Source organism: Suncus etruscus, chromosome 6, assembly GCF_024139225.1.
Source record: "Suncus etruscus isolate mSunEtr1 chromosome 6, mSunEtr1.pri.cur, whole genome shotgun sequence".
Lineage (NCBI taxonomy): Eukaryota > Metazoa > Chordata > Mammalia > Eulipotyphla > Soricidae > Suncus > Suncus etruscus.
The window spans coordinates 47,936,821-47,958,090 of NC_064853.1; the positions used below are offsets into that span (position 1 = coordinate 47,936,821).

Consider the following 21,270-nt stretch of genomic DNA (forward strand, 5'->3'; position numbering starts at 1 on the left):
TATGAGTGCAGAGTCAGGAGCTCTGTGTGTGACCTCCCCGCCCCCCCCAAATAAAAAGTGAAAAATATATAGATTGGGAAATAGCTCCTATATGATGCTCTGGGCTCAGTCCCCAGCATTGTGTGGCCCCTGAGCACTGTGGAGTATGGTCCCTTAAATTAAGAAAAAGGAAAGGGTTGAAAATAAAGTATAAGTGGATAGAGTGCTTGTCTTGCATGCAGCTGATCTAATTTGATCCTGGCATCCTTTATGGTTCCCCAGAACTGCCAGGAGTAATTCCTGAGCACAACTGGGTGTAACCCAAAAACCAAAAAAGTAAGATGGATGTAGAGATGAGAATTTCTTCAAAGTCCCTTAGGAGATGTCCCCACTAAGCTAAGTTCTGGGAATCACATTAGCCCTGCAGTAGCAAGGACCAGTGTCAGTAAAAGGAGGTATCACACTAGCCTGAGGGGCTCTTGGAAGGTTGCAAATCACTTGGCTCCCTTAAATCAGTGAGGAAGAACTCCCACACTGACACAGCCTTCATCAAGATAGCTTCCCAACAAGACCCCAGCTCTCCATCTTGCATCCTTCCAACTACCTGGTCCCCAAGCACAGGAGAAGCACAGGTATCTAGGGGGTCCTTTCCATGCCCTATAGGCCATCTCTATGAAGGAACATTGCCTCTCTCCTATGTGTGGGAGAAAACACAAAGTAGAGAGCACATGAACATGAACCACTTGAGGTCCTTCTCTGAAGATGCTGGTTCAGATATTCAAAGTGGAACCTTGAGAGTCTGTATAGTTAGTAAACAGACCATGTGATTGATACCATTTTGTTTGATGGGGGGGGGGGGGGCATCACTAAAGGTCCTCAGGAGGCCTGAGGCCTCACCAGTGATTCTCAGATAGCCAGGCCAACAATTCAGTGCAAAGGACTGAGATATGCTACTACTCAGGCCCAGCAATGGCAAAGATTTCTGGTCTACCCCAGCAGTATTAGGTTCTCGAGGGTCATCCCCAGAAGTACAGGGGTTTCCCAAGCCACTCTAGCAGTGCTGTGAACCTCTAACGCTGTACCTGGTGATGCTTAGGATCATGTGTTGCCAAGGTTCAAACCCAGTTCCATCGCTTGCAAAGCATATCCCCAACTACTCTTTCCTCTGTGAGTCTTATCAGCAAGCAAGATTTAGGAAACAGGAGGAGAATCTAGCCTGCAGAGGTTTCACTATTTTCTGCCCTGGAATAAAGAGTAGGACTGAAAAGCTTTTCTCCCAGTTACTGAAAGGGTTAACATATATCCAGAGCTGATTCCTCAGAAGAGAGAGTCTCTCTCTTCTAACAACCCTGATTCCTGGGCACACAATAGCAGCCGCTCAGAACTGTAGCTACCTGACCTACTTTGGGGAGATGATTTGAGCGAAAGGCGGCCTGTCTGGCCTGGGTGACGCTAACATCTCTCTTTGGTTTTGTGCTCAGACTGAAGAACCAGGAACTAGCTGCTATGGGCGGATCGGACGTCCGTGTGAAGATGCTGGCAGCCCCTATCAATCCATCTGACATAAATATGATCCAAGGTAACCTTGGTTTCTGTGGCTTATGCTAAGTGGCTTTTTTGCTTAGCCGCCACCTCATTTTCATTCCTCCTCAGGTGTGGGTGTGAAATTCCTGTGATTAACAGCAGCTGTTCTTCAGATGAGGCATCTGCAGATTGTGTGAGCCCTGCGGCCTCCCTTTCTGCAATGGGAGGCTTTCAAAAGTTTGGGAGATGGCGTTTGCCTATTGCAGAAAGCCTGGGCCACAGTGGGCAGTTTCATGCTTCCCTGATGTTCCTAACACCCAGGAACTCTGAAGAGGTTATCCCTCTCATAGATGGAGAAACTGAGGTCGCAGAGGAGTTAGCCACATGGCTGTTTTCAGGCAACCCCCACACTGGCTCAGACTCCACCACTGGTGCTCACCCACAGGCCATTGACTCTCAGTGTTCTTCCCCCCTCAGGAAATTACGGCTTACTTCCTGAGCTACCCGCTGTTGGAGGGAACGAAGGCGTTGGACAGGTGGAAGCAGTGGGCAGTGGCGTGACTGGCTTGAAGCCGGGAGACTGGGTAATTCCAGCCAGTCCTGGCTTGGGTGAGTTTCCCCAGGTGTCTGCGGCCTCTCTTGGTTTCAGGTCTTGTTTCATCAAACACTGTCCATATTTGCTCTTTGCCTTGCTGTGACTAAGCCAGTCCAGGTGGGGTTTTGTTTATTGAGTGCAAAAACCTGCCCCTGGCAGGAATGAAAACTGAATATGGGAAAAAAGGTCCTTTTCATGCTACACTCCCATGTTCAGATACATTGGGTCCTCACTTAGAGAGTCTGCAATTTTCTTGACTAAAAAGGAAGTTAATGGTTTGTAGAACTTAGATGCAAGTGAGAGAAAGCTTTTATCCTCATTTATGCTAGGGGCCGCCGAGGTGGCGCTAGAGGTAAGGTGTCTGCCTTGCAAGTGATGCTAGGTGGAACCTCCCAACTTTTCCCAAGCACTACACACACACACACACATACACGCACGTGCGCGCAGGTGCATGCAGAAATCTAATTTGTCTAACACAAAGGTAGACATTATTTTGATTCCCATTTTACAGATGAGATAGTAAATATAAAGGATACAGCAATTTGTCTAAGGTCACACCACTAGGAAGCTGTTGAGCTAAGATTCAAATGCTGGAGAATGAGCAATAGGACAGTGCATAGGGCTCTTGCCTTGCATGTGGGCAACCCAGGTTCAATCCTTAAGATTACCATATACTGGGCCCGGAGAAATAGCACAGCGGTGTTTGCCTTGCAAGCAGCCGATCCAGGACCAAAGGTGGTTGGTTCGAATCCCAGTGTCCCATATGGTCCCCTGTGCCTGCCAGGAGCCATTTCTGAGTAGACAGCCAGGAGTAATCCCTGAGCATCACCAGGTGTGGCCCAAAAACCAAAACTAAAAAAAAAAAGATTACCATATAGTGCCCTGTACCTACCAGTAATAATTCCTGAACACAGAGCCAGGAGTACCCCTGAACATCACCAGCTGTGGCCCAAAAGCAAAACAAAACAAAAACCAAACATTCTAATGCTTTCTAGTGTGTAGTTTTGCCAGTTAGCCACATGTACCTGCAGTTTCATCATCCTAAGGACAAATGAGCATGTCCTCCAGAAAAATTCAGAATCATCATCTCTAGTCAGAGGACTCTGTCTGGCTCTGCTAGAGTCCTGGCCCACCTATGACCTATCACCAGGAGGCTTGGTGGGGCCACTCCTGTTGTCTCACTTCTGAGATATAGAGATTTGGGGACGGTGCTATGGCTAATAGCTCCAGATAGTTTGAAGGAGCAGTTCTAGGAAAAGAAAGGTGTAGTAGACAAGGGAAAGGGGAAAAAAAAAATGAATAGAAGCCAGGGTCCCTGATCTGATTCTAAGCCCCACCTGATGCAGCCAGCACTGACAGGTATGACCTTGCTAGGTATGGCCCTGGTAACATTCCCTCCACCTCTGAATCCCCAGCACCACTGTATGATCATGGCGCCCCTCAGCACTGCACAGCCTGAGCAGCTCCACATTCACAAACCTTCACACTGACCTCTCCAGCTTGGTTGTCCAAGTATCACCAGAAATAGTCCTTGGGCCCCTTAGTACTGCTTAGGAGACAAAACCAATAAACCAATGACTAAATGTCACTGGAAGCTCTTTGTCGTCGTAGGAATGGAGTTCAGCAGTAGAGCACCTGCCTCGCATCTATGAGGCTACCATGTGCTCATTCCCCAGCATCACCCCATGTCCCCACATCTTCCAGTGTGCTTGCCAGCACTGCTGCTGTGGATCCCATTCACCACAACACGTTCAAGATTTCTGGTACACCACAGCCAAGCAGGTGCAAACATTGCAACCCCACTTAGCATCACAACCAAGAGTTGAGGATTTCACCAAAGCTTGACATCCCTGGACATCACAGTAACAAAGGGGAGGGCAAGAAGAATATGGAACCATTAGTATATGTGTCCTTTATAAGATTGTCCAACCATTATTATACTAAGTGTTCAATAAGTGATGGCTGGAGAGATAGTACAGCAGGCAGGGTGCTTGCTTGACCTGGGTTCCGATTTCTGGCACTAACAGTTATCCCCCCTAGTCCTACCAGGAGTGATCCTTAAACACAGAGCTAGGATTAAGATTTAAGCACCACTGGGCGTGGCTCCAAAACAAAATGGAAACAATAAGTGACTCCAAAAAAGTACAAAAGCTCTTTGTCTGCCCTCAGGGAAGCTGCTATGAAAAGCCCACCTTCCCCTGCAGCCAGCTGGCAGGGATCATCGCACTATGCTTAGAGACAGAGCCGTAAAGGTTCAGCAAGCACTGACTGGTACTCTGAGCCAGGCCCCGTGCTGAGTGAAGGGCATGCAGAATGGGTCAGATGCCAGCCAGCCTCTGCCCTCCATGTGTTCTTGGCCAGAAAAATAACATTTTCCATGCTGCAGTATAATAGGTACTCCAAGTGCAGGGTAGCCACTAAAGCAAGAGTACCCTTGCTGGGAAGCACTAGCAAAGTCCTCCCAGGGACAGGAAGCTTTAAGTTAGCCAAAGTGTGAATAGATGTGCAGCACTGGACAGGGTGGGAAGGCTTCTGGACTGGAGTACAGCTCCTAGGGAGTTTAGGACCAAGTAGCCACACAAGATAGGTGGGAAGAGAGGAAATCTGGGCCAGTCTCAGGATATTCCCATCCATGATTGAAGGGCTCTCAAATGAGTGAGACAGAAACAGAAAGTCAGAAAAGAAGTGGCTAGGCATTCCTAGCTTCAGATGATGAGAGTTTAAATAGGACTCAAGGTCCTCAAGGAGCAGTAGCACAGCGGGTAGGACATTTGCCTTGCATGCAACTGACCAGGGTTCAATCTCTGGCATCCCATTTGGTCCCCTGAGCCTGCCAGGAGTAATTTCTGAGTGCAGAGCCATGAGTGATTCCTGAGCACCTCCAGGTGTGGCTCCCCAAAAATAAACCAAAAGTAAATAGAACTCAAGCAGACAAAACAGTTTTCAGAACTAAGGTAACAGAACTTGAGTCTAGAGAGAGAAAAGTAAAGGACATCTGCAGGCATGAGGGTGAATACATGCATCGTGGTGGCAGTAGCCAGAAGAGGATTTTTCTCCCTGGAGAGAAGGAGTCTTTGAAACCAGGTGCCAGTCAGAGAGGATGAGGATTTTATCATTGTCGGGACTATAATTAACTCAATTATTCAGTAAACATTCTGTGAGCATCTGCAGCATGCTGGGCTCTGGCATATTCTTCACACTCACAGACGTGCTCTTCCTTCTCATGAAAAATTCACTTTAGTTGGGGTGGCAATCATTAAATAGGCAAGTTCTCAACAGGCCAGATCCGGGTCAGTCTTCATGGTGTTGAGCTGCCCAGCTGTTAAGCCTGTAACCAGTCCTCCATCACTATGATAGCCCATAGCCTACCTCTCCACCAGTCCAGAACCAAAGAATATGTCTACATCTTAGCCCACCGACGTTTTCCTTGCAATCACTCATTATAACTTTCATACAGCAGCAGGAGCAACAGGAAGAACACTGGCCTAGGAGTCAGACACAGGTTTTTCTTTCTACTTCAACTGTATGGTCTTGTTTAGCTATTTTGAGCCTCAGTTTCCAAATCTCTAAAATAGAGATAATAGGCCTGACCTTGTATATCAGCACATTCATGCAACCCAGCATGATCTCTGCAGACACTACATTTCTGTGTGCCTGGAACAAGGAACCATTTAGTAAATATTTGGGACTCTGCAGGCCATAGCCACCTCTGCTCAACTCTGTCAGTAGTTGTAGTAGCACTAAGAAAGTGGACCTGGCCCTGAGCCAGCAAATTTCTACCAAAGCAGGAGGAACACCAGAGTGGCTTTGGCCCTGATTTGCTGACCCCTGTGGTAGGTAATGGATGGCAACCACATTTGCTCCACATATGGGAGGAAAGGTAATCCTCAGAGTCAGGGCCTGGGACCCAAAGACTAAGGTGGACTGCATGTCTGCGATGTGGTGGGAGTCTGAATGTCCTCATAATTCGTCTTTGCACCCTGACGTGAGTGTTATTTTCTGCATTTCGAGATGAGGAAAAGTGACACTCAAGGTGAAGTGATAATTCTAAGTCACACCAGTGTGTGGCAGAGTTGGGTTTTGTAAGCAGGTCTCTCCAACTCCAAAATCTCAGTGTTCTGCTTTAAAAATCCAACGAAGGCAACCAAGGAGAATGCTCAGGGGTAGAGCTCAGGCATTGTTTGCTTTTGGTCCCACAAAAAAATCAGTCAGCCCACAACCCGCCCTGTGTCTACTTGTACCAGCAGCCTGCCTGCTTGGGTAAGGGCCTGTCACATCTCACCTGCTAGGGACTGGCTCCAAGTGAATAGGCCTGAAGGAGGGGACTTCCTTTCTTAATCCCAGAGGATTAAGTAATTAAGGTAGACATAAGAGGAAAAGGCATGGGACAGGAGGTTTACAGGATTGAGAACCCTGATTTTCCTCCATGTACAATATTTATTGCATAGAATCAGTAATCAGTAGAAGAATAAAATTCTTTGATCAGTACCTAACTATCTTAATCTGTCTGGGTAAAACTTTTACATATCAAAGGGGTCTGGGGCAGTTAATGCCAAAGTTTCTGGAATTCCTTTATCTGGGAAGGTGGCAGATACAATAGTGAACACAGGACTCCCACTGAAAGGGTGTTCCCTAGTGGTGCTGTTGTTCCAGTAATTGATAATTAAAGGTCCGTGAATCACCTTTCCAACCTCTGTCATCAGACTATCCTCTTTTTAACTAAGTGTATTTATTTCTTGGATGTCTGCATATCTGACATTCAGCCAGTGGTCATCAACTCAGGTTAATTCTACAAAACAAAATTCCAGTTCATCAACTCCTCCCTATTCCCACTGACAAGGTCTTGGTTTCAGCAACCACCTTTCCATATCTTTTTTTTTTTTTCGTTTTGGGTCACACCCGGTGACGCTCAGGGGTTACTCCTGGCTATGGCTTGAGGGACCATATGGGACGCTGGGGGATCAAACTGTGGTCTGTCCTAGGTTAGCCCTTGCAAAGCAAACACACTACCACTTGTGCCACCGCTACAGTCCCACCTTTCCATATCTTGACCCTACAAAAGGCCTCCTGATTGGTCTTCCTATTTCTACTCTGCCCCTTCACACCCCAGTCTTCTATAGAGCAAATACGTGATCTTAAAGCACAAATCACATTGCCTCTTGCTTATTTTTGTTTGTTTTGTTTTTAGTTTTTTTTTTTGGGGGGGGGTCACACCTGGCAGCATTCAGGGTTTACTCCTGATTCTGAGCTCAAAAATTACTCCTGTCTCGTGGGACCATATGGGATGCCAGGGATTGAATCTGACCCATCCTGGGTCATCTGCACGCAAGGCAAATGCCCTACTGTTGTGCTATCGCTCCAGCCCCTGCCTCTTGCTTCTGTTCACTAAAATAAGATGTTTTCCATGCTTGCCTTGCAGGTAGCCAACCCAGGTTTGGTCCCCAGTATTACCTTTAGCCCAGAAGGTGATCCTTAATCTCAGAGCCAGTTGTAAGTCCTGAGCACCACTAGATTTGGCTTTAAAAGATGAAATAGAGGCTGAAGCAATAGCACAGTAGTAGGATGTTTGCCTTGCATGCAGCTGATCCAGGACAGACCCAGTTTTGATTGCCAGCATCCCATATGGTCCCCCAAGCCTGCCAGGAGTGATTTATGAGCACAGAGCCAGAAGTAACTACTGAGTGCCACTGGATGTGGCCACTAACCCACTTCCCCCCCCCCCCAAAAAAAAAAAAAAAGATGAAGGAAACAGCTCACTGGGCTGAGTTTAGACTTTGCATATAGGACGCCCAAGTTAATTCCAGGTACCATTCGGTTCCTCCAGTAACACTGGAAGTGATCCCTGAGCATGGCTAGGTATGGCTCCAAAAGCAAACAGAACATTTTTTTTTTTTTTTTGGTTTTTGGGCCACACCCTGTGAGGCTCAGGGGTTACTCCTGGCTATGCGCTCAGAAGTTGCTCCTGGCTTCTTGGGGGACCATATGGGACGCCGGGGGATCGAACCGCGGTTCGTCCTAGGCTAGCGCAGGCAAGGCAGGCACCTTACCTCCAGCGCCACCGCCCGGCCCCGCAAACAGAACATTTTAGTACACTTTTTGTTAAATACACAGTGGAATACTATGCTGCTGTCAGGAAAATTGGAGCATGAAATTTTCCTATACGTGGATGGACATGTGAACTATTAAGGCTGAGTGAAATGAGTCAGAGGGAGGCGATAGACACAGAATAGTCTCGCTCATCTGTAGGATTTAAGAAAAATAGAAGACAATATGGTAATAAGACCTAGAGACAATAAGAGATGAGGACTGGAGGACCAGCCCACGATATGAAACTTACCACAAAAAGTGGTGAGTGCAGTTAGAGAAATCACTACACCAACAGCTATCATGACAATGGTTGTAAGAAAAATAGAATGCCTGTCTCGAATACAGGCGGGTGATTGGGGAGGAGGGAAATGAGGGGCATTGGTGGTGGAAAGGTTGCACTGGTGAAGGGAGTGTGATTTTTATGACTAAAGCCCAACTACAAACATGTTTGTAACAATGATGCTTAAATAAAGATATTATAAAAACTGAAAAAAATGTACTATTTTTGAAAAGATTTTATGTGGCTAGAGTAGTAATATAGTGGGTAGGACATTTGTGTTCATGTTCAATTCCTGGCACCTTAGCTTATCCCAAGCACCACCAGTAGTGATTCCTGAGTGCAGTGTCAGTAACAAGCCATGAGCACCACTAGGGTGACCCAAGTTTAAAATAAAAAAGGACTTTAATATAATGGACAGAGTGTTTGTCCTGTACACAGCTAACCCGGTTCAATCTCCGGTACCCCATGTGGTTTGCTGAGCATTGCCAGGAGTATTCCCTGAACATAGAGCCAGGAGTAAGCCTTGAATATACCTGAATTGACCCAAAAAACAAAAATAAAATAAAATAAAATATTTCAAGAATTATTGTTTCAGCAGGAGAGCATTTACTTTGCATGGGGCCCTGGATTTGATGCCTTTCACCACAAAAAATTTTAAAAATTGGGGGGGAGGGGGCGGAGAGATAGCATGGAGGTAAGGTATTTGCCTTGCATGCAGGACAGTAGTTCCAATCCTGCCATCCCATATGGTGCCCCAAGCCTGCCAGGAGCGATTTCTGAGTTTAGAGCCAGAAGTAACCTCTGAGCGCTGCCGGATGTGGCCCAAAAAACAAAAAACGAAAAACAAAAAATGTAAAAGGGTGAGTGGAGCTGGAAAGATAGTACACTGAATAAGGTGCTTGCCTTGCATGCAGCTGGCCTAGGTTTTATCCCCAGTACCTCATATGGCCCCTGGAGCCCTGCTAGTAGTAATCCTTGAGTACAGACCCAGGAATAAACCCTGCTCACTGTCAGTAATAGCCCAAAAACAAAACAAAAAAAAGTGGGGTTACAGAGAGATAGTACAAGAATTAAGGCAATTGTCTTGCATCCTGCAAACCTTATTCCCATAACCCAAGCACTCTTGAGCACAGAGCCAGGAAAAATTGTGAGTGCCTCAGGGGAGGCTCAAAAAGCCATCAAAAAAAGTTTTCTCTAAGTACTACTGAAGTCAGGGTCTGATGCCCATTTCCCACAGAGGGGAACTGGATAGGTGTGAAGGGACCACCCCATCACTCTGTACCTCCCTTCTCCCCGTCTCAGGAACCTGGAGGACCGAGGCTATGTTCAGTGAGGAAACACTGATCAGAATCCCAAGTGACATTCCTCTTCAGAGTGCTGCCACCCTGGGTGTCAACCCCTGCACAGCCTACAGGATGCTGAAGGACTTCGAGCAGCTGCAACCAGGTAAAGGGTGGGCAGCCCAGGATCTCCTTCAAGTGTGACCAGACACTGATTCTGATTCTGAAGCCAGGTCTCTAACTTGGGATGGTGAGAGGGTGGGGGGCATTGACTGTTTCTATCAGAAATAAATTTGCTTGGATTCTAGACTTGCCTTTTTGTTTTTTGTTTTTTGTTTTTTTAGTTTTTGGGTCACACCCAGCAGTGCTCAGGTTACTCCTGGCTCTACACTCAGAAATCGTCCCTGGCAAGCACAGGGGACCATGCCGGGATTCAAGCCACCATCCTTCTGCTTGAAAGGCCTTACCTCCATGCTATCTCTCCAGCCCCTTAGACTTGCTTTTTTTTGAGGGGGGAGGGGTTGGGCCACACCTGGCGGTGCTCAGGGTTTACTCCTGGCTATCTGCTCAGAAATAGCTCCTGGCAGGCACGGGGGACCATATGGGACATCGGGATTCGAACCAACCACCTTTGTTCCTGGATCGGCTGCTTGCAAGGCAAACGCCACTGTGCTGTCTCTCCGGGCCCCAGACTTGCTTTTTTTAGCCTTTCATCCCAGCATACTGCTCCACAGACTGGCAAGTTCCAACCAAGGTGGTAGACTATATCCACTTTCCTGCATCTACAGATGGGCCCCATCTCATGGATGGGTGGTTGGATTATCCTAGACATTATATTGAACTTCCTTCAATACACTCTTGAAAACTACCTGCCAGAAAACCTTCAACAAATTGGTCTGTGCTGAGCCCTGGGAATTTGAAGTTAGAATTCAAAGTTAAGAGAGAGACACTCCTTGCTTTTAGTAAAATGATAAACTTAGTGTTGATAATTCCTCCATCAGCATCTGCAACATTTCCTAGTTCCTGGAAATGCCCTGATAATGCATCAGGCCCATGAATGTAATCTATTTCCAAAGCTGCATTGGTTAATTGGCTAAGCCTTGGACCAGGGAGACTATTCAAGGTCTGTGCTTCAGATGGTAGAGTTCTGGGTTCATTCCTGATGCTACATTGGTCTCCTGAGCACTGCCGGGAGCAACCTCCTAACACCACTGGGTGTAGCCTTCCTACACCCTGATGGAGGTTCAGTTTAAACTTTTTCATGACCCTGTAAATTGGCCTGTCAAATACACCTAGTTTTTCCTCCTTGATAGAAGAGGAATCTGACCGTCACTGCAGCCACAGTGTCCCCCTCAGTGCACAGTGCAGTGACAATGGTTTCTCTCTTTTTTTTTTTTTTTGGTGTGTATGTGTGTGTGTGTGTGGTTTTTGGGTCACACCCAGCAGTGCGTGTGCGTGTGTGTGTGTGTGTGTGTGTGTGTGTGTGTGTGTGTGTGTGTGTGGTTTTTGGGTCACACCCGGCAGTGCTCAGGGGTTATTCCTGGCTCCAGGCTCAGAAATTGCTCCTGGCAGGCACGGGGGACCATATGGGATACCAGGATTCGAACCGATGACCTCCTGCATGAAAGGCAAACGCCTTACCTCCATGCTATCTCTCCGGCCCCTGGTTTCTCCTTTTTATATAAGAAGAAACATCCAGGAAACCCTTGAGATAAGATGAGACCAAGACTGGAGATAAACAGGACTCTTGGGAGCTGATCCCAGGAAGCCTGAGGTGAAGTGGGAGGAGAGAAAGCCAGTGAAGGCTGGTGGGTCATTGGGGCTCAGGCCTGCTTGTGAGGGTAGAAAGATCTACCTCACATTAACTTCTGGGGCTGGGAAGGTGAATCAGGTGGTAGAGTAAGTGCCTTCCATGTGTAAGGCCCTGGTGGTTCCCTTGTCACCCTGTACCCTATAAGCTGTGAGCTGGGTTGGGCTACAGTTGTCTAAGAAAACATCAGGGCATTGACATCAGGTGCCTCAGATGGGGATGTCTGGGCTAGGGTGTGGCTGTTTTAAAAACCTTTGCTTTTTTTTTTTTTTTTTTAAGGGAAAATGGTTGGGGTTTTGGAGTCACACCCAGTGATGTTCAGGGCCCTGTGGGGCTCAAGGGCCCATATGCAATGTAATAGATTGAATCTGGGCCAACCACACGCAAAGCAAGTGCCTTAACCCCTGCACTCTCTCCAGCCCCACCAACCTTTGTTCTTGCTTGATCTACAGCATGAATTCCATTCTAAATTCATTCCAGTGCATGGCCATATGATTCAGGACTATATATGATGTATTCTGCTATGTTAAGTTTTGGAGTCCTTGGTTTTTACTTGAAAAGTGTTGTGATCCATTAGGTTGATTTCACACCCACTGTAGGTGACAGCCTGGATGCTGACCCTTGGCTCAGAATGGACATTCTTCCAGGAAGCCCAGGTCCCTTCTATCCCTCCCAAACCCACTGCAGGGGGCACCAAGTACCTTCCTGGACATGCTGGCATTTGACTCTAATCAGGAGCACCCTCCTGATTTGGGTTTGCCAGTGTTTTTTGGCAAAGTGCTCAGGGTGCTCAGGGGCCATGTGGTCCCAGGGATCAAACCCAGAGGTCCCACATGCAGAAATCCAGCCCTTCAAGCCATCCCCCTGGCTCCTGACTCCATTCAGTTCATAGTGATAAAATTGGACTCACAGCCAAGATATCTCCTTCCAAAGCTACCCTGGACTCACTCCAGAGCTAGGCCTGGGCTTTGGTTCCAAAGTACCTGTAGGATTTGGGGCTATCAGTTTTTCTGGTGTGACTCAAAAGCCCACTTCAAGGCAGCCTGACTTTATTCCCTACAGAGTGGAAATCAGGACTGGCCTTCTTTCTTGGAGCTATGAGCTATTAATTAAGTAGCCCTGTGTATGGACTTTGAGGAGTCCTGGAGAGCTGTGGAGCACATGGAAGGAAGGAAGCTGCCCTTGAGCTGTGCTCTGATGGACCTACAGGATTTTAAAAAAAAGTAGGGAGGGGAGTTGGGAATGTAAAACATTGCAAAGAGAACAGCCTAAGCAAAGACTTGAAGAAATGAAATTTGGGAAAATAACTAGTGACCTAAAATATGCACAGCAGGGTGTGAATTATGTCCAGTGTGGACTCCTAAATTGATAAGTCTCAATAGGCCCTGTAGGTCTTGCAGGCATTTGGAAGAAGAATGAGCAAGACTCCAAAGTCTGAGAAGGGTCAAAGCCAGATCCCAACTCCCTTTATAGCCTGCAGACACCATTCCTTGCATGGCATACTTTGCAAATTTCTAGCCTGAAAGCCTATCTTTTATTTATTTATTTATTTATTTATTTATTTATTTATTTATTTATTTATTTTGGTTTTTGGGCCTTACCCGTTTGACGCCCAGGGTTTACTCCTGGCTATGCGCTCAGAAATCGCCCCTGGCTTGGGGGGACCATATGGGACACCAGGGGATCGAACCGCGGTCCATCCTAAGCTAGCACTTGCAAGGTAGACACCTTACCTCTAGCGCCACCTTCCTGGCCCCTGAAAGCCTATCTTTTGTGGGGGCTGGAAGTCTAGGGAGAGCTGTTCAGCCACACTCAGCTGTGCTCAGGGCTTTCTCCTTGCTCTCATACTTAGGGATCACTCCAGCAGGGTTCAAGGAACCATAGCAATACCAGGGATCAAACCCAAATCAACCATTTCAAGGCAAGTTTCTTACCCACTATGCTCTTCAGCCCCTATGTTCCTATTAGAGTGCTCAGTAGCTTCACGTGGATCTCTTCCTGCTTCACAGGGGATACCGTCATCCAAAATGCATCCAACAGTGGAGTGGGGCAAGCAGTCATCCAGGTCGCTGCAGCCCTGGGCTTGAGAACCATCAATGTGGTCCGAGACAGGTGCGTGGGATGGCCTCACCCCAAAGCCACTACTTTCTTGGATTTCCACTGCTATCATGCCTGCGCATACCCACATCTCCACTAGATGGCGCCCTTGTATAACCCACAGGAAGTTTCATCCCAAGAGTCCAAGTCACTTTAGGTTGGATAAGAGAAACTGAAGGCAGTAGAGATGCCTCTGTTTGGACAGCTAAAAGTCATAGGACACCCATATTAACCTCATGTTTTCATAACCACCGTTGTTGCATTTGGGAACACTAAGTTAGGTCTAACACTCATACCTTGCTTCTTATGTTTGTGTGGTAACTGATGGTCACTGACAATGCAGCATGAATGAGGTGGGGTGGGCCTTTCATCTCTCTTACAGATAAGGAAACTACCATTCCAGAGAAAGGATACAGCAGGTCTGGAATAGACTGATTCTCCTGGCTGGTCTCTTTCCTTCAGATCCTTCCATTTCCTCAAGCCTCACTGTTCCATGGTGGTCATGTCTATTCAGAAGGCCAGTTCCACTGGATGAATTATCCTCACTACTGTCCAGTCCTAACAAAAGTATTATTTCTGCCCTGACCAAAAAGCCTAGAGCCTCTCCACAGCTGTTTATGTGTCAATACAACACTCTGAAAAAAATGGCTATGCAACTCCTGGAAAAGTATGGGAATGAAGCTGGAGTTAGTTTGCTAATTCAAGCAAAATTTGGCAAGTAAAGGGACTTCTCTCTGGGTACAAATTATCCCTAGCATTCTCGCACTATCAGAAGCTATAGAAATTGTATCCCAATCTCAGATCAGTTCACAAACAAACTAAAAATGAGATGTTGGAGTATATGAAGAGAAGGCAGCTGGCTCTGCCTGAGACTGGATTTACCCCAGGTCCCAGCTTTCCATAGAGAGAAGCTCCAGGCCTTCCAGTTCTGCAGTCTCTAAAGCTTCTCTGAAGACACCCAGGTGTGACCAAGGACATTGGTTGTGTTTGATTTCCAGACCTGACCTCCAGAAATTGACCCAAAGACTGAAGAATCTGGGGGCTGACTATGTTCTTACAGAAGAGGACCTCAGATCACATGAGATGAAAAGCTTCTTTAAGGTACTAAAGTTGAGGGCCCTGGCATAACTTTACCAGCTCATTTCCAGCTGAGGACTCACTTCATTGTTCCTCTCATTCCCTTCCCCTGGATTCTGATCAAAGAAGAGGGTTGATCCCCAGGCCCTCTGCATGCCCAAAGGCTGTAGGGACACAAGAGACACCAAGGGTTGGAGAAATGCTACATGATTTGCATCTTGAAGGTTTGTTTGGGGACTACATCCTTTAATCCACATTAAGCACACGTTCCCATATACACACTAGCACACACATGTATATGCATGCACACATAGGCTCACTAAAGTACTCAGTACCCATCTCCAAGAACACTGAAGCAGCAGCAAATTAGCACTGTGGGTACAAATCAAGTTGCTAGTCCTGGGAAGGGGGGACACAGGAAAATGAAATAGAGTCTGTGGAATGGAGCAGAGAGGCCCTTTTTCTATCCTTTGCCAGAGAAGATGAGGTTTGAGCCAAATCTCAAACAGCACAATTAAGTTGGCCATGGAAGTCAGAGACATAATCGACCCAACCCCTAGCACTCCTGCCCTAGCTCTTGGGTCTGGGAAGTACTGTTTTGAGTGACTTTCAACCCCCTGTGTCAGGTGCTAGCTCCCTCATGGCAGGTTCCTTCTTTTCCAGAAAGTGCCTCAGCCTCGGCTTGCTTTTGACTGTGTCGGTGGGAAAAGCTCCACAGAGCTGCTGCGGCACCTGGCGTAAGTCCTGAGTCTCAAGAGATCTGGTTCTAGCTCATCCAGGCTTCTAGCTAAACCCCTAGCCCTACAAGTCTGGTTCCAGACTTATCAAGGCCTTTAGCTGGGAATTATCCAATGACCCAGACCCAGTAACCAGTACAAGCAAAGACTTGAGATAAGCAACATGCTGAGTAGGAAACTAGGATGGAAGCCAGCCGCCACCCCCATCCCCCAGCACTCTAGGGACTTTCTTTCTCATTCTTCTACGCTAGAGGCACTGAGAGGTCCAGCTAGCCAGCCTTTGCCCTGGGTCTCCAGAAGTTATGTTGCTTAGCTCTGCATTAGGAGAATGGTTGAGGATTCATAATCTTGGAGCATCTTTCAAAGCACTTCTTCCCAACTTAGTAACTTTTACATCTTTATTAACTTTTAAAAATAGATTCTAATTTTAGAAGTAATAATATGCTGTTACCCCATATGTTCCCTCAAGCACCACCAAGAATAATTGCTAAATGCAGAGCCAGGAGTAACTCCTGAGTATTGCCAGGTATGCCCCAAAGACAAAAAAATATATTTTTGAAAGCATGTCAAAGTATGAACCAAGAAGTCACCTGTCAGTGCTCAGCACAGGGGATAGCCTTATTGACAGTACCCACAACACATCTCCTGGTCCTTTCCTTTCCCAGAAGATGCCCCAGTTAAAATACCTCAAGGTTCTTTCCCAGTTACAGCAGAATTCCTTCAACATTAGACACATCTGTGCTCGCATGTACTGGCTAACAAATACAGAGATGGCTGGGAAGACTCTGGAGCTCTCCTAGAAGGGAGTATGGGCTTTGAGTTAATCCTAAGTATCCACCATGCACAGCTCTGAAGAGTGCTTGAGGTACCCTCTAAGATAAGGGTGCTAAGTCCAGTCCCTGTGATAAAAGACCCAGAGACGAGAGAGGCTTTCCACTAACAGCAAGAAGAGACCTTGGTTACAGGTTTAGAAACTGAGTTCAGTTCCCTCCCCTCTGCTGCTTAGTTGCTATGGACTGTGTATGAAAGTTGGGCTTCACATAGAAAATCATGTAGACCTCAGTCTCTTCACTAAGAATTTCAGAAGTGTGAGCCTAAAATTTCTTTCTGTCTGTCTCAGGTTAGTGTAGGGAGCACAGGGTCACATGATCCATCTACACATGTGGTTGGGCTTCACTTGACTATCTATAGAATGGGGCAATGGGTTGGGAATGGAGCTTGTCAATAGAGCACTTCCTTAGCATCTCTGTATTTATTTCGGTATTGGTTGTGGGGCCATACCTGACAGCATGAAGATTTACTCCCAACTCTGTACTCAGCTGGTAGTGCTCGGAACTGTGTAGTGCTGGGATTAAATCTGGGGGGCCTCAAATGCAAAGCATGCACTCCAGCTTGTTGAGCTCTCTCTTCTTTATCTTGCATGTGTGAAGCCTTGGATTTGATCCCCAGCACGACTCAAGAAAAGAGAGAGGGGGCCAGAGAAGAGCTATATAGTAAATAGGGCACTTGCCTTGTATACATCTGACTCATGTTAAATCCCTGGCATTGCCCAACCACCACCTGGAGTGATTTCTGAGAGCAGAGCCAAGAGTAGCAGCACCATCAAGACTAGCCCCCCAAAAAACGAGAGAGAGGTTCATGCGAATATTGCTCTGGTGTGTGATGCATATAAAATGGTCAGACTTAAATGTGGTGTATAGTGAATCCCTGGTGCAAATGTGAGCTCATCTGACCAAATGCAATGGAGGTGGAGGTGTACCACTCTCCTCCCCCGTGAGGTTGCCTGCAGAGGCATGCTTAGAACTCAGAGAAACTGGGGTCAAACTTGGCTTTCCCCGTGTTCTAGCCCTTATTTAAATTCCCAGGAGTTACTTGCTGGATCAGATAGCAGCAGAGGGAATTTAAGACTAAACTACTCACTAGGAGCCAGAGAGATTGTACAAAATGAAAGTTGCTTGCCTCGCACACTGCCAGTCCTACTTCAATCCCTCACACTGTGATTCCCCAAGCAACTCCAGAAGTGATCCCTGAGTACCCCTGGGTAATCCAAAATCCCCTCCTCCCCCCAAAAATAATCTACCCACTGGCTTAAGGGACAAAGTTACACAGCACTTCTGACATATTATGTAGTTTAGAGTCTTCCTTTTATTACCCCAAAATGTGCCTTGGCTCATTCCTACTCAACAAGCACTTTAGAGAGCTTGTAAGTCGAGAGGGTGGCACAGTTGTTAAGTCCTTTTAGCTGGAGGTCACATGTCTTGAAGCAAGGAGAGTCCACCTGAACTTGGGTCTGAGTTGTGCCAGCCAACACTCCTCTGCCACACTTCACCGAGCCTGGCAGGTTGAATGAATGGGTGACATCCAGGTCGCTTGCAGCTCTGGCTAAGCATCCCAGGTTTCTGAAAGGGGCTTGTTTATTCTTGTTATTATAGATCTTTCTCTCCAGGATTCTAAGAGTAGGCACAGAGCAAGGTTAATAGCAGTTACCGTGGCATGCTCATTCTCTACCGGCGCTCATTCCTCTCTCTCTCTGGCTCCTCAGACCTGGAGGAACCATGGTGACCTACGGGGGAATGTCCAAGCAGCCTGTCATTGCCTCTGTGGTAAGCTTTGCCCCTGGGCTTTATGTACCAGAGATGGCACTGATGTCCTTGCCCATGGAACCTAGTCTGCCTTTCCTGTGTCCACAGAGCCTGCTCATTTTTAAGGATGTCCGAATTCGAGGCTTTTGGTTGTCCCAGTGGAAGAAGAACCACAGTCCAGGTGATTGATGATGGCCACACAGGGTGATGGTACTGCCTTCTGAAACTCTCTCCTGGCCTCAGCTGTAGTCAACTGTGTTTTGGGTCAAACTGGGGGCACTACACTGAGCAAGGGTATTCTGCCCATGTCCTGAGGGGCTGACAGTAAGGGAGACTGCCATGGGGTCAGCCCAGCAAAGAGAGCCAAGGCTATGCCATCCTGGGTGCCAAGCCCACCTCTGTCATCCCCTGCTATAGTTCCACAATGTACTGCTATATATGGAATCTGCACGCTCACTGAAGCTCAACCTCCCACACATGTCAAGAGTAGTTGAAACTCTGCTTCCTCCTATTTGACAGAGACTGAGTAGCTTCCCCAGAGTCACCCCTCTATTTCTTCTGGAGAATGGACTTGAGTCTGAGTATGATCCTCAATCTGAGACTGTTGAATGGCCAGTTATCAAAGTTAAGTGAAGAAAGCAGATGCATGCTTGAGGCGGGGGAGGAAAAAATAGCACAAGTGAAAAACTCATCCTAGAAATTAGGGAACAAGAGTGATAGTGGGGACCAGGTCTTGAAGTCCCTGTTCAATCTTAGTAAGAGGTCAGGATTGTTGAGTTATTTTGGGGTGGTTGTTGGGGGGGGTGTTTTTGTTGTTGTTGTTTTTTGTTTTGGGACCTCACCCAGCAGTGTTCAAAGCTTACTCCTGGCGCTATACTTAGGATCAGGAGGGATCGCTCCTGGTGGAGCTCTGGAAACCACATATGATGCCAGCACTCAAACTTGGACTATCTCTCCAGCCCTGTTTTTTTTTTTTGTTTTGTTTTTTGTTTTTTGTTTTTCAGACAACACCCGTTTGATGCTCAGGGGTTACTCCTGGCTAAGCGCTCAGAAATTGCCCCTGGCTTGGGGGGACCATATGGGATGCCCGGGGATCAAACCACAGTCGTTCCCTGGCTAGCGCTTGCAAGGCAGACACCTTACCTCTAGCGCCACCTCGACGACCCCTTTTTTTTTAAAAACAGGATTTTATTTACTGACTGACTGACTGACTGACTGACTGACTGACTGACTGACTGACTGACTGGTTTTTGGGTCATACCCGGCAGCACTCAGGGGTTATTCCTGGCTCTATGCTCAGACATCGTCCTTTGCATTCAAGGCAAACCACCCTACCTCCATGCTGTCTCTCTGGCCCCGCCCTTTGTCTTTCTTTGAGAATGGTTGGACGGTACCCAGCAGTGCTCTCAAGGCTTATTATCTATCTGCTCCAGGATCAATCCTAGTAGTTCCTGGGGGACCATATAGGGTGCTAGATATCAAATCCACGTCATTTGCATGTAAGGTAAATGCACTTCACCCCTCAGGCTCTCTTAATGGCAACTAAGGAGCCACCAGCCTTCGTGGGACTATGGTTTGAGCAGAATGTGGCATGAACTTATATCTAAGAGAAGCCACCCTTAGAAATACCTAAGAGCTTATTGTTCTTCCTGAGCTCTGTGGAGTCTTACCAGGAACAGACCCAGAGAGGCTCTTGGTGACCTCAATATTTGGCCTCTGATTGCATCTAGTCCCTCAGGGATCATTCCTCTCCCCAAGTACAGCTCCTCTGTGCCATATCAGGCAGCATACCAGGCACACCTGCCTTCTGCCCTGTGCTGCTGACTTCCCTGCCCCAGAGTAACCCCACCCCATTTAGGACTCTAGATTATACCCCATTTTTAATGGGTCTAAACCAACTTGCCTCCTCTTTGCCTGCTAGTCAGCTCTGGGGGCTATGCTCCAGACCCTTCTGGCCTCACTATTCTGAAAACAGGAAGGAACCTGGCTGCCTCCACAGTAGGGGGTAGAGGGGGGGGGGTTGGAGGGACTTTTCCTGGAGCTTGGCTGCTACTTTCCCTGTGACTTCCTCTAATATCCCACAGACGAGTTCAAGGAGCTTATCCTCACGCTGTGTGAGCTCATCCAACGAGGCCAGCTCACGGCCCCCACCTGCTCCGAGGTGCCACTGCAGGACTATCATCAGGCCTTGGAACAATGCATGAAACCCTTCGTGTCTACCAAGCAGATTCTTACTATGTGCTGACTCCAGAGGTGAACTGAGAGGGGAGTTGGGGTCACAGGTTTGGGGGCCTCATCCTCTACAGGCAGCTCCTTTCTTCACTGTCACTTCCAACCCTGAGAATTGTAAATATGGCCAAAGATGAAGTATATAAAATAAAGTCTGAATTTCCTTAAGACATCCAAACAAAGACAGAGGAGCTGCAGAGATGACTCAGGGAGTTGAAACATGCTTTGCATGCAGAAACCCCATATTTGATCCCCAGCCCCTCATGGTTTTCTCACACACAAGTACAAGAAGACCCATTTGAAGAGCACTGCACCCTCTTCTTTCATTTTTTTTTTTAATTTTGGGGATCACATCTAGTGGTGCTAAGGGTTTCTTTCTGACTCTGCTCAGGGATCATACCTAGTGGGCCTGGAGGATGGTATAGTGTACTAGGGATTGGACCCAGGTTGGGCATGTGCAAGAAAAAACACCCTGAATACTATTACTCTAGTCCTGAGAAGCTCTTTTTTCCTGTTTTTCGTATGTCCCCAGTAGACATTGCCTAGATGCCCCCAAAACAAACTGGGGAGAAGGTAGCATAGTTTCAAGGTACAGGGGCTAGGAGCGACAATACTTGATAAAGTATATGCCTTGTACACAGCTGACCAAGGTTTGACCTCGACATCCCTGAACACTGCCAAGTGTGGCCCCCAAACAAAAGCAATGAGACATAATCTCTCCTTCATTTCTCTCTATGCACAACAGAGGAGAAACTGGTACAAAGGAAGATTGTGAGACTGGGGGGTGGCTCAGGAGTAGAGCATATGCCTTGCATGTGCTGTGTGCAATTCTTGGCACTACATTATAAATAAAACAGCCAGAAAAACCATAAACTCAGCATTACTCTCTCCTCTCAACTCGACTGCACACAGCTCTATGAAGCTGATATAAAAAGGGAATGGGGGGGCCAGAGAGATAGCACAGCAGTAAGGCGTTTGCTTTGCATGGAGTAG

At 47.2% G+C, this 21,270-nt stretch overlaps 1 protein-coding gene across 1 annotated transcript in view; it reads left to right on the top strand.

The window, feature by feature from the left end:
- MECR (mitochondrial trans-2-enoyl-CoA reductase) overlaps positions 1-20,459 on the top strand; it is a 42,245-nt gene extending 21,786 nt beyond the window's left edge. Inside the window, exons 2-10 of the mRNA XM_049774878.1 lie at positions 1,461-1,558; positions 1,981-2,112; positions 9,768-9,911; positions 13,565-13,667; positions 14,651-14,753; positions 15,393-15,466; positions 18,009-18,069; positions 18,157-18,229; positions 20,133-20,459. Coding sequence (XP_049630835.1) covers positions 1,461-1,558; positions 1,981-2,112; positions 9,768-9,911; positions 13,565-13,667; positions 14,651-14,753; positions 15,393-15,466; positions 18,009-18,069; positions 18,157-18,229; positions 20,133-20,293 — 949 coding nt within the window. The 3' untranslated portion in view covers positions 20,294-20,459. The remainder of the gene's footprint in view (positions 1-1,460; positions 1,559-1,980; positions 2,113-9,767; positions 9,912-13,564; positions 13,668-14,650; positions 14,754-15,392; positions 15,467-18,008; positions 18,070-18,156; positions 18,230-20,132) is intronic.
- The last annotated feature ends 811 nt before the right edge of the window (positions 20,460-21,270 follow it).